Below are 12,406 nucleotides of genomic sequence, written 5' to 3'. Positions count from 1 at the left end.
AAGATATGGCCCAAAGGAACAAACTAACACCTCAACTGAGTTTCAAGAGTTGAAACAATTAATTAAGATGTTCAAACAAATCTTCTAAATCAAATCAATGAGTTGAAAGACAATGTGACAAAATAGATGAAGGATATAAAGAAGGATCTTAAAGAAGAATTCGTAAGCTTAAAAGAACACATGGCAGACCTTAAGAGAATGAAAAGCACAATAGAAGAGATGAAAAACACAATGGAGAAATACAACAGCAGACATGGAGAGACAGAAGAAAGGATTACTGAACTAGAGGGCAGGACATCTGAAATCCTACACACAAAAGAACAGATAGGGAAAAGAATAGAAAAATATGAGCAGGGGCTCAGGAAACTGAATGACATGAAGTGCATGAATATCTGTGTTATAGGTGTCCCAGAGAGAGAAGAGAAAGGAAAAGAGACAGAAAGATTAATAGGGAAATAATCAATGAAAATTTCCCAACTCTTATAAAAGGCATAAAATTACAGGTCCAAGCAGCACAGCATACCCCAAACAAAATTGATCCAAATAGACCTACTCCAAGACAAAGAGAGAATTCTGAAAACAGCAAGAGGAAAGGAATTCATCACATAAAAGGGAAGCTCAATAATACTAAGAGCAGATTTCTCAGTAGAAACTATGTAGGAGAGAAGGTAGTGGTATGACACATTGAAGATACTGAAAGAGAAAAACTGCCAACCAAGAATCCTATATCCAGCAAAACTGTCCTTCAACAATGAGGGAGAGCTTAAAATATTTACAGACAGACACTGAGAGAGCTCATGAACAGGAGACCTCCTCTACAAAAAATACTAAAGGGAGTGCCACAGACAGATAGGAAAAGACAGGAGAGAGAGGTCTGGAGTAGAAATGAAGACACCAGAAGATAGAAAGAGGATAAAGATCAGGCATTTGATGCTGAAGGAGTACAGAAAGTTCAACAGGATTGATTGTATAAATCCAGAAATGGATAGCACAATACTGGGTGATGGTAGCGCAATACTGTTAAGTACACTGAACAAAGACGACTATGAGTATGGTTGAAAGAGGAAGGTGAAGGGCATGTAGAAAACCAGAAGGAAAGATAGAAGATAAAGACAGGGTGGTATAACTTAGTGAAACCTAGAGTGGTCAATGATTGTGATTAAATGTACAAATGTAAGAATGCTTTTACATGATGGAAAACAAATGAATACCAACTTTGCAAGGTATTGAAAATGAGATGGTATTGGGGAAAAAAATACAATCAATGCTAACAGTAACATTGTAATATGCTTCTATTAATTGTTACAAAGGCAATATACTAAAGCTAAATGTCCATAAGAGGGGGACATAAGGGAAGGGTATGGGATTCTTGGCATTGTTGTTCCCGTCTGACCTTTTCATTGTATTTTATTTTATTTTTTCTTTTGTTGCTTTTTAGTCATTTTTTCCCTTTCCTTTTCTTTTTACTTTTTTTTTTTTTTTGCTTCTTTCTCTTTCTTTGTGGAAAAAATGGAACTGTCTTCATATAGATAGTGGTGGTGAATGCATAACCATGTGATTATACAGAGAACCACTGACTGTTTATTTAGGAGGGAATGTATGGTAAGTGAATAAAACTGTCTAAAAAATAAACAGAAAGATACAAGTGCTGAAGAGAATATGGAGACAAGGATGTACCTAATCACCATTGGTGGGGAAGTAGAATGGTGCAGCCCATCTGGAGGGCAGTGTGGTGGTTCCACAGGAAGCTAAGCATGGGGCTGCCATATGGTCCTGCAACCCTGTTACTGGGTATATACTTGGAAGAACTGAAAAGAGGGAGACGAATGGACATTTGCACAGTGGGGTTTATGGGGCAGTATTCATGATTCACAGTGGATGGAGGTGACCTACTACAGGTACATCGACTGATGAACAGAATGGCAAACTGTGGCGTATACATACAATGGACTACTGAGCTGCTACAAGACAGAATAAAGTTGTGAGGTATGCAAGTAGGTGAAAAGATATTGAGAACAGTATGTTGAGTGAAATAAACCAGAAATGAAAAGACAAACATTATAATGCCTCTCTAATATGGACTAATTATAATGTGCAAACTCTGAGAATTGAATCTGGGAGCACAGGCTATCAGGAGCCGGCTTATTGTAAAGGTTCCTAGATTGTGACCAGTCACATCTATTCGTGACTTGTAATGTCTATTTCTAAATTCTGAGATGCTGAGTTCTTTGTGTATAATCTGGTTGGTCCCTGAAACTTTGGGTATCTGTGTGATACCTGAGACTCAGAGCCAGAGTCCAGCAGCTATGAATGTCAGCATTACCCCATACGGCAAATGTTAAAGAGTCTGAAAAAGAGATCAGACTTCAATTAGAGAGATGAACGAAATGGACTTGATTAGGACTAAGGTATACCAGACTAAAAGGTAAAGTATGATATTGATGGTATTTAAAAACTTCAACTTCTGTGTGAGGCCAAAGGAAGGGATATTTACTAGGTACAAAATCTATATTTTTCGTAGCACATTTATATATAATTTATATATAAATTATATATAATTTAACTTGTATGATCAGTTTATTCAAACACCATAATTACATGGAACTTTGAAAAGGGAATGAGATATAGTTGGTTTGAACAGGTTAGTGTGAAGCCCCAATACATCCCAGAGTAATTTGGGCAGAGAAGAAAAATGTATTTGCAAAGCCCTCTTGAGGGTCTGAGGGAAAATGTGGAAATATTAAACTTCCTCACCTGGGAAATTACTAATATTCTCACAATTGGGGACTACCAATTTAGAAGGCCAAGCCCTCGATATTGGGGCTTCCCCTTATGAAGATTCTTACTGCAAAGGAGAGGCTAAGCCTACTCAAAATTGTGCCCAAGAGTCACCTCCAAAGAACCTCATTTCTTGCTCAGATGTGGCCTCTCTCTCTAAACCAACAATGCATGTAAACTCACTGCCCTTCCCCCCATATGGGACATGACTCCCAGGGCTGTAAATCTCCCTGGCAACATGGGACATGACTCATGAGGATGAGCTTGGCCCTGGCATAATGAGATTGAAAAAGCCTTCTTGACCAAAAGGGAGAAGAGAAACAAAACAAAATGAAGTTACAGTGGCTGAGAAATTTCAAATAGAGAGGTCATTCTGGAGGTTATTCTTATGCATTACATAAGTACCTTTTTTTAGTTTTTAGTGTATTGGAACAGCTAGAAGGAAATATGTGAAACTGCTGAACTGTAAGCCAGGACCGTTGATTCTTGAAGATGATTGTATAAATATATAGCTTACACTGTGTGACCACGTTATTGTGAAAACCTTGTGGCTCCCACTCCCTTTATCCAGTGGATGGACCGATTAGTAGAAAAATGGTGACAAAAAGTAAATGAATAATAGGAGGGATGAGGGGTATGGGATGTTTAGGGTGTTCTTTTTTACTTTAATTTTTGTTCTTTTTCTTTTTTGAGTAGCAATGAAAACTTGTTTGTGGTGATGAATGCACAACTATATAATGGAACTCTGAACAACTGATTGTGCACTGTGGATGACTATATGGTTTGTGAATATATCTCAACAAAATTGAATTAAAAATCTAAAAAAAAAACTGAAAAAAAGTCTATAACCCTCTATTTCTGAGAGAAAAATGGACAAAATATGATTATTAGGATGCAAGAAAACAGTGACCTTATAAAGGACACAAAGATAGGAAAACCTTTTGGGTATCAGAGATGGGACAGTTACCACAATTAGGCATCAAATTTTGCACTAGGTTTAATGACAGCTGAGGCAAAATAGAAAACATGTTATTTTCCGATAGAAATTAATTGCAGAATAAATTGCAGAAACAATTTTTTCCCCAAACTAAATGTATGTGAATATTGTGCAAATTATTTTATAAATAACAAGGAATAACATAAGTAATAACAAACTATGCTTGTATAAAAGATGAAATGTCATGATTTTAAATATGAATTTAAATATGAATTTGCAAAATGCTAATGCTAACACAACTTTTCAAGAACCTGTATTTCATAAAGGTATACCTGAAAACAAGAAATTTGATTGACCATTACTGTAAACATCTTTAGAAAACGCATTTCCAAGTCTACTGTTAATATAAACACTTTGATACAAACAAACCACTTTTTCCCCAAAATGAACCATGGCAACTAAATCACTTGTTTATGAATGCATATTAATTGCTTCAGAAAAAGAATATACAAATAATCAAGACAAAAGCGTCAATTTTATATATGCTATTATAATGTACTCAGAAAAATGTACCTCCAAATACAGTTAATCCTAACTCATATTCACCTGATCCAAAGTCTTAATGATGCAATAAAAAAATGAACAATAACATAAATCCTCTGAGATAATTGTATATTACTTTTCAGATATAAAAAATTGATATCATTATCAATACTTATAAAATGAATAATTAGATGTTCTATTTAGGTAACTTGAACAATGAAGATTCATGAAAACAATACGCCTTACTTGCTCATTAATTTTCTTTTCTTTTTCCAACTCCTTTTCCATGTCTTCCAATTCTCTATCTTTTTGTTCCAATTGTTTTTCTAGTTGGCGAATTTCATCACGTAAAAACCGAGTATCACGTCCACCTGCAGACTGCTGTGCCATCTTAAAGTAATTAAACAAAAGTATATTAGAAATCTCTTCCATGAACCAGAACAAATGTATGACAATACAATTAGAAGTTAATAATAGAGGGGCATATAGGGAAGAACTATATACCTATTACAAACTATGTACTACAGTTAGTAGTATTTCAACATTTTTTCATAAACAGTAACAAACGTACTATATCAATACTAGGAGTCAACAATTGAGGGGGGTTGGTTAGGGATAGGAGAGGTTTAGAGTTTCCTTTTCTGTTTTTCTTTTTTCATCTTTCACTGTATTTCTTGTCTGGAGTAATGAAAAGTTTCTAAAAATTGAACAAAAATTAAGTGTGATGGATGCACAGCTGTATGAGGGTACCCAGGGGCAAGTGATTGTACACTTTGGATCTTTGGATAATTGTATGGTATCTGAACAATCTCAATAAAAATGAAAAAAAAAAAAAAAAAAGAAACTACCACTAGTCTAGTTTTGGTGTAGTATCAAGAAAGAATATCTGTAATTATCTGAAAAAGCTAATAAAATACTCCTCCCTTTTCTAATTATGTAAAAAAAAAAAAAAATGAATTGACTGTCACTTACTTGGGCTCTGCTATAGTCACTGTGCTACAGAGGCCGCACTAAACTGCAAAGACAGGACATAGATGATGAAACATCAAGTCTTCTCCAGAGCCTCAGATCTCTGAAACCAGGCTATAATCGCAAAAACCTCTACTCCATTCAATGAACCTCAGTGCTCTTAACCTGTCCTTCCGCTACCTATCCCCAACCATCTTCATATCAGAGACGTTTTAGACCAATGCTTTGCAGTAGATCTTTCCAGGATAGATAATGGAAATGCTCTCTTCACTGTCTGGTACAGCAGCCAGTAGGCACTTGTAGATATTGAGCATTTGAAATGTGGCTAGGGCAACTGAGAAACTGAATTTTTTATTTTCATTTTAATTAGTTTAAACATAAATAGCCACAAAAGGTTAGTGCTACCATAATAGAAAACCTAGATTTATACTGTTTTTTGATAACTCTGCAGCTTTTTTGCTTAATTCATTTTGCTTAATATTCCTGTTTGTTTAGGTCATGGCCCAAAATGCCAAATCCTTTGATCAACTAACCTATTCCACATTCATTTCTTCCCCACACAGTTCTATTACTCTTCTACCTTAATGCAACTTTTCTCACTCTTCCCCTCCTTCAAAAAGCTTCCCATTGTACTCTCTCAAATCCTCTTCCAAAAAAAAAAAAAAAGAAAAAAAGGACTACCTTGAGGATGTAAGGAATTCATTTTTTTTCTTTTTTTGGGGGAAGAGGATTTGAGGATTTGAGAGAATACATCAACCTCTTTCTTGATTCCTCCTTTCTATCCCCTGTGTTAGCTACAATTTAGCTCCTTCAGGGTAATGATTTTCTTGGAACTCTTTCAACTGGAAGCTGTTCATTCTTCATATCCTATATACCCAAGGTTAAAAGGTGGTGTTGATATTGTCCTACATCCACTGAACAACTTCCAGACTATCATTCCCCCACCATCCTACAAAAACCTCAGCTGCTTTGAAGCTCACATGACATCCACCTATCCCATCGCTACCTACTCAAGACAGCAACCAGCTACCAACATCTCAAATCCACTGAGAGTTTTGGCTCATGGTTCAGTCTTCCTTCCATCAAAAGCCTCACTAAGCAATCTCCCCATTCACATAACTTTCATTCTGGCCTATTTTTTTTTTTTTACTTGTTCCTTGAATTCATTACAGCCTCCTACTCCCATGCCCACACCAGGACCTTGTACAAGGAGGAGCATTCCCTCAATTATCCCCACTATACCTCCTCATTGGCCTCACAGCACACACTAACCCCTTGAAATCTCTTCTACCTCTCTCTCACCCCAACTCCACTTCCCAAATCTTGACTTACTTTCCTATTCAACTAAGATTTCATAATCATCACATCAGCTACTTTACTACCAATATCTTCAACTGCCCTACCCTTCTACTCTTTATAGCAGGTATCTGGCTAAACACTAACACAGAATCAATTCAACTTCATAATTTGTGGGAACTCCATAGTGAAAGTGAGTATTTCATGTAGCCACCTAACTGACCAGGACAGACCTTAAAAGTCATCAGATCTCCCCAGGGGAAGAATGTACAAATGGCATTGTAAACAAAGCATTAAAACTCCCCTCCCTTGATCACTGTGGATAACAAATCTCCACAACCCTGTGTCACAAGACCCTGTTGTCCCATCTTATGGATATCTTTGTCCTAACCTTTATAAACCACCCCCTGGCACCCTCCACTATTTGTAGTGCGCTAATTTCCATCTTTCCTAGCTGGTAGCTGCCATGGAAACATCTCTCCTGTCTGTCAGTCCCATTAAACTCACGTCTAACTCCATGCCTGGCATGTTCTTCGGTCTTGGGGCAGAGCTGAGTTGGATCGAAACTTCATTTAATAAACAGTGATATTCAGTCGGTATAAGAAATAACACGTCCAAGTTCACAGAATTAACAAGTAAAAGAATCAGGATTTGAACTCACATCTGCCTGACTCCAGATCCTCTACTCCCCAGCCCAACCTCCATGATATATATTTTAAGCTTTCTTAGCCTTTCTTAAAGTTTGACCACACCATCTCTCACCATTATTTTTAGCAGATAACCTTATCTCCAACCTCCTATCCTCCAGGCATTAAACCTATAAACATAAGAGCTTCTGTACAAATCCATTCTTATCCCACTACCATTATAAAGGAAGGGGGTCCTTCTTCCTTTCAAAGGCTAATTTGTTTATATCCCATTCCTTCCTACCTTTTCAGGAAACTCAATGCATTTAGTTCTTCAAAAATACATTTGTTTGGCTATTTTCTTTCTCAAAAAGGACTTCTACCATACCCCTCCATCACTATTCCCCAAATTCCCACCCCACTCCCTCCACTCTGGTTACTCCTAATCCTTCTGTATACTAACTACTAAAAACTGTAAACTCCATGAGGTTATTGAGCTTTTAAATTTTGTTCACAGTTGGATACTCAATTCTTAGAATTTAAAACATATAATAGGTGTGAACAAACAAATAACTAAAAACACAATGTCTTCTGTGGGATTTTTCCAGTAACAATTGAAAATTTTGAAAATAATAATTCAAAATAATAACAAAAGTTAATAATGGAACAAACAAATAACTAAAAACACAATGTCTTCTGTGGGATTTTTCCAGTAACAATTGAAAATTTTGAAAATAATAATTCAAAATAATAACAAAAGTTAATGTTGATTACACTCTAGGGAATACAAAAGGACATACCTCCAGTTCGTTTTCCAGTTTCATTACTTTAGTTTTTAATTGATTTTCTATTAAAAGAAACCAAGACAAAGTTTTCAGTAGGTCAGGTTTACCTTAACTCAGACCTTTAAAGAAATTTTAATAAAGTAATAGATTAATTATTTTTAAATTTAAGATTCTACATTAATGGCAAGAATAAAGTAATATAAGAGAAAGTAGCTATTATGTACAAGACGCATGAAATAGGAGTCTAGAAAATGTCTTTCTAAATAAATAGAATAAATAAATGTATGTTCCTATACATTTCATAGAATATATTAAATTTCATTTTCCACAGCTTAACGAACAAATGGAACTTATCTAACACCATAATAAACTTTTTCCCAAATGCTTACCAAATTTTGCTTGTTCTTCTCCAGCTTTTTCAACTTCTTCCAATGCTAGCTCTACTTCTTGAGCTTTCATCTAAACATTAAAATTTTTTTAATATTATTTCAATATACCTTTACACTAGAATGTAAGTACTGAGAATAAGCATTTTGCTTTATTGACCATTGCAGTACTCGGTGCCTGCATGCCTGGCACATGTAGACATTCAGTAAATATTTGTAGAATAAATAAATGAATGATTTTCCTATTTAAGGCTATACTTTCTAGATTCTTAATATTTGGATACATCTTTGATTCTTCCTTTTCTTTCCAGTCATATATACAGTATTTCAACTTTCTTGTTTATAATGTTTTTCACTCATTTTTTTTAAATTTTAATTATCATTATTCTAGACCATAATGTAAATTCCAGCTTCAATTCATCTTATATACCAAGCCAAGTTTACCCTTTCTAAGGCATACTTTTATGTCTATCAATTGTGTCTCAAAACATTTAATGTCTCTTCATTGTTAGCATAAAATAAGGCCTTAAGACAGCCTATCCCAAACCATTCACCAATGTTTGTTTCCTCTACACACTGACTGCAACCATCTTCTCAAATGCAAAGAAAAAGCACACATTTCCTACTCCTCTTTAATTACGGTAATTCCCACCTCTAGAATCTCCTTGACATTTTACCATTCCCCATCCACTTATCTAAAACTACTGTCAGAACTCATCCTTTATAAAGTCTTCAGTCTTCTCAAACCTCTTAGATCTCTCCTCCTCCTAACAAATTCCTATAGCAATTGTTGTCTGCCTTATTCATTAGGACCTCAGCATATACCAATATACATTATTTATTTTTAAACATACCCCTTGTTTTCCCTACATATTCTTTCAAGAATTACAGAGTAGGAACTAGCCAATGTTTTGGACACTGAAAGCTTTCAATCTATATTTGAAGACATCTCACTTTTTGAGTGGCAATTCAAATTTTACCAAATACTTTCACAGAGATCACCTATTTAAGAAGAGATTCTTAAATGCCTTCTAATAGTGAAAGTTATTATTGCATACAAACCTTCATTAGTGACTGAGTAACTCTGAAAAGATGTATCACATTTTCTTGATTTTCATCTTTTAGTTCATTTACTTCCACCTAAGTAAACAAAAGAGCAACCATTTTATATTTTATAACCTTTAATCAAGCTGTAAAAACACTCCCAGTACCATACAAAGATTTCAAGGACACAGATTATTCATGGTTGTATGTATGTATCTATGTATTACTGATCAATTAAGCACCTTGGATAATGAAATCAATAAATTATCTGCCAATTCTTCTTGACGAGGCAGATCATCTGGGTCAATTTTCATTATTTCTTTCCAGTTTATATTAGGCGTCATCTTGAATTCTTTCACTGTGCTTTAGCTTCTACAACAAAACAAGTGGGTATTAGCATTTCCAAGGTAAACAGCATTATTGACTCATAACTCTGTGGTATTAGTACTGGCTCCTTAATTGCAAAACAAGTAAATGAACAAACTAACCTTAACCAAGAACTACAGCAGTCAGACCAAACCGTCAGAACAAACTATTGCACCAGATAAATAAAATACGACGACTTACTTACTTTAATCTAGGTCAGGCCTAAGATTCTGGATCCTCTCCCCCACATCCCGGATCCCCAAGACGCGCGCACATATAATGGGTGCCAAGAGCCAGGATGCTGAAAATGACCCTATTCGGAGAAGCAGCAACTGGGGGCAAAAAAGGTGCGGTAATAACCGTTTGGAATGAGTGAAGCTGGGACTGGGAAACAAGGGCTGAGGCGGAAAGGCAAGATTGCAAAAGAGAGTCCAAAAGGGGATGGGAAGCTGAGCTTTTGAATACGGGCCCTGTGAGGCTAAGGAATCGGCGTATAAGGACACTCCCGCTCCGCTCAGGAAGAGCTACCCACCTAGACCAGGTCAGGTTACCAGCGGTGAACCCTCATCTACCGCACCCCACCACACCCAGCCCTGCCGCAGCGTTCTGACCACTCCCCTAGCGCAGTACCACCCGACACCTCGGTCCCGCTAACTGGAACCAAGCAAGCGGTAGCGGCAGTGGCTGCTAGGCGACACTATTCCCCGGCCCGCCAAGGCCGGATCAAGGCCCCGGATGCAAGGGGAGCCTACATTTCACGACCGTAGGTTGATGCTTTACGTTTAGATTCCCCGGCGGAGTCCCTATAAATATTACGGACGAGAAGAAGGCACGCACTGAGGACTTTAAATCCCAGGGTGCAGTTCTGTAGAGAGGCCTATGCATGCTGGGAGCTGAAGTTTCTGGGAAGGAGTGGTTGGATGTTCCCGGCGTGCAATGCGGGAAGCTGCGACGGTAGCTGGGCGACGGGGATAGTAGTGGGGGGCGGGAGGAACCCGGGCTGAGGCGCGTTCACGCTGGTGGCCTGAGTGAGTCAAACCATGATTCTGGTTTCGGTGGCCTCACTCGCCCGGCCCTTCTTCCTGCACTTTCCCTAAGTAGCCATCCCTGTGGAACCTTTCCCAGGTGAGGTTGGGCTGTCGGTCAGCGGAGGGGAAGGGGTTGAGGGGAATGGTCTAATTTTAGAGAAGCTCCATACACGGCGCCCTGAGGGCCTGGCCCTGATCGGAAGAGGTAGTAAGACCCCGCCTTCTCCTCAGGCGTTTGCAGGAGGCGCCAGGGTGGTGCCCTCTGCGAGGGAAAAAAAGTTTTATCCTTCTTTGGTATCAGAATCTGTCTTCTTACTGTGAAGTGGGGCCCGCGCAGCCGAGATTATGGTCTGGGGACTAGTGAAGAATTGAGAAGATGGGGTCATCCTCCCAACCCGCGCGCTTTACCATTGCTTTCGCGGATTTAGGGACTCGAAGTGTAGTGAAGGCTCTACGGGGTTAGAGCTTGATTACCGAGGGTAGCCTTTTATAGGAGTGCTTTTTCAGGTATTGACCGCACTTAACTCGTACAAGTTTTGCGCATCCTTCTGCTCTCGGCTATTCTGGAGTATGAGGAATTAGTGTTTGATACACCACTGGGTAACTTAAGAAGCTGTATACTTGAAATCTAAAATGACTTCCCAAACTATGTGAACCGATGCCTCTCATCGTTACCTTTTTTTTTTTTTTTTACGCTTTTCTTTCATTACTGTTTTGATAGTAAATTTTCCTTTTGAAAATAATAGGTTTCTTTTCAAATCGCTTGTTTGGGAAATAACAAAAATTAGCTCAGGTGAAAGTAAAAACATTGATTTGATGAAATAAATTTTAAAGACATTCATCAGGTTTGTAGATATTATAAGTTTATTTAATCCTTTACTGAAAAATTATATACCAAATGCTGTGCACTATCTCATTTAATCTTCATAACAATCCAGTGAGATGTGTTCTTATGTTGTCCTCATTTTCCAATAAGTTAAGAAACTGCCTCTTAGAGAGGTTAAGTACTCTGCTCAAACTTAAATAGTGTGATTGAATATGGTTTTATTCTGGAGGACAAGTTCTTAACCTATTCTGATGTCTCTAGGAACCAATACTTGTAAAGGGCTGGTTGAGTCAACCTTTATCTATGCTAAATATATCATATTCTAATTGTGAAACTTTATTCAGTCTGGAACTCAAATATTCTTCAAGTTCAATATTTTTAATTTGTAATTTACAGGGAAAGGGAGGGATGAAATTTAATATTTACTATGCTTATTACTGCCTATTTATTTTCATAAGAGGAATCTTATTTTTTATCATAATACCTTGTTTTCTACATAGCATTCGTTACAACTGGCTATTATTTGATATTTATTTTACTGGTTTTGTTTGTTTGTATTGGTCTTTTTTGTCCTTACCTTCCTTACTCTCTTGTTCATGTTTATATTCCCAGCATCTCGAGGTGCCTGTCCAAATGGTAAGTTTTATTCTCATTTTTCAGAAATTAAAACAATTTAGAGAAGTTAAGTGATTTCCTAATAATATCGTAACCCAGATCTGAGTAGTAATAATATCATAACCCAGATCTCAGTAGTAATCCTAACTAAAAGCAAAATTTTGCTTATAATTTCTTTCTTTAGCCTGTTCTAACAGTATTTTTGAG

At 37.0% G+C, this 12,406-nt stretch overlaps 2 protein-coding genes across 8 annotated transcripts in view; one reads left to right on the top strand and one right to left on the bottom strand.

Annotated features, from left to right (window-relative positions):
- Positions 1-10,586, bottom strand: part of CEP290 (centrosomal protein 290) — a 116,603-nt gene extending 106,017 nt beyond the window's left edge. For 3 of the 6 annotated variants that reach the window (XM_037848371.1, XM_037848375.1, XM_037848376.1), the window contains exons 1-6: positions 10,263-10,428; positions 9,607-9,736; positions 9,383-9,460; positions 8,324-8,393; positions 7,950-7,996; positions 4,505-4,648 (exon numbers count right to left, since the gene is read on the bottom strand). In XM_037848371.1, the coding sequence (XP_037704299.1) occupies positions 4,505-4,648; positions 7,950-7,996; positions 8,324-8,393; positions 9,383-9,460; positions 9,607-9,708 (441 nt within the window). In that variant the 5' untranslated portion in view covers positions 9,709-9,736; positions 10,263-10,428. Of the gene's footprint in view, positions 1-4,504; positions 4,649-7,949; positions 7,997-8,323; positions 8,394-9,382; positions 9,461-9,606; positions 9,737-9,935; positions 10,429-10,567 lie in introns of those variants that run through there. The other 3 variants (XM_037848373.1, XM_037848374.1, XM_037848372.1) reach the window with 3 other exon arrangements.
- An 83-nt stretch (positions 10,587-10,669) lies between these two features.
- TMTC3 (transmembrane O-mannosyltransferase targeting cadherins 3) overlaps positions 10,670-12,406 on the top strand; it is a 78,582-nt gene continuing 76,845 nt past the window's right edge. The window contains exons 1-2 of one of the 2 annotated variants that reach the window (XM_037848377.1): positions 10,670-10,855; positions 12,197-12,220. The gene's annotated coding sequence lies outside the window, so the exon portion shown is untranslated. The remainder of the gene's footprint in view (positions 10,856-12,196; positions 12,221-12,406) is intronic. The other variant, XM_037848378.1, reaches the window with a different exon arrangement.

Source organism: Choloepus didactylus, chromosome 8 (assembly GCF_015220235.1).
Source record: "Choloepus didactylus isolate mChoDid1 chromosome 8, mChoDid1.pri, whole genome shotgun sequence".
In the NCBI taxonomy this organism is placed as follows: domain Eukaryota; kingdom Metazoa; phylum Chordata; class Mammalia; order Pilosa; family Megalonychidae; genus Choloepus; species Choloepus didactylus.
Note: the sequence above shows the minus strand (reverse complement) of the source record. Positions and strands in the feature narration are given on the sequence as shown.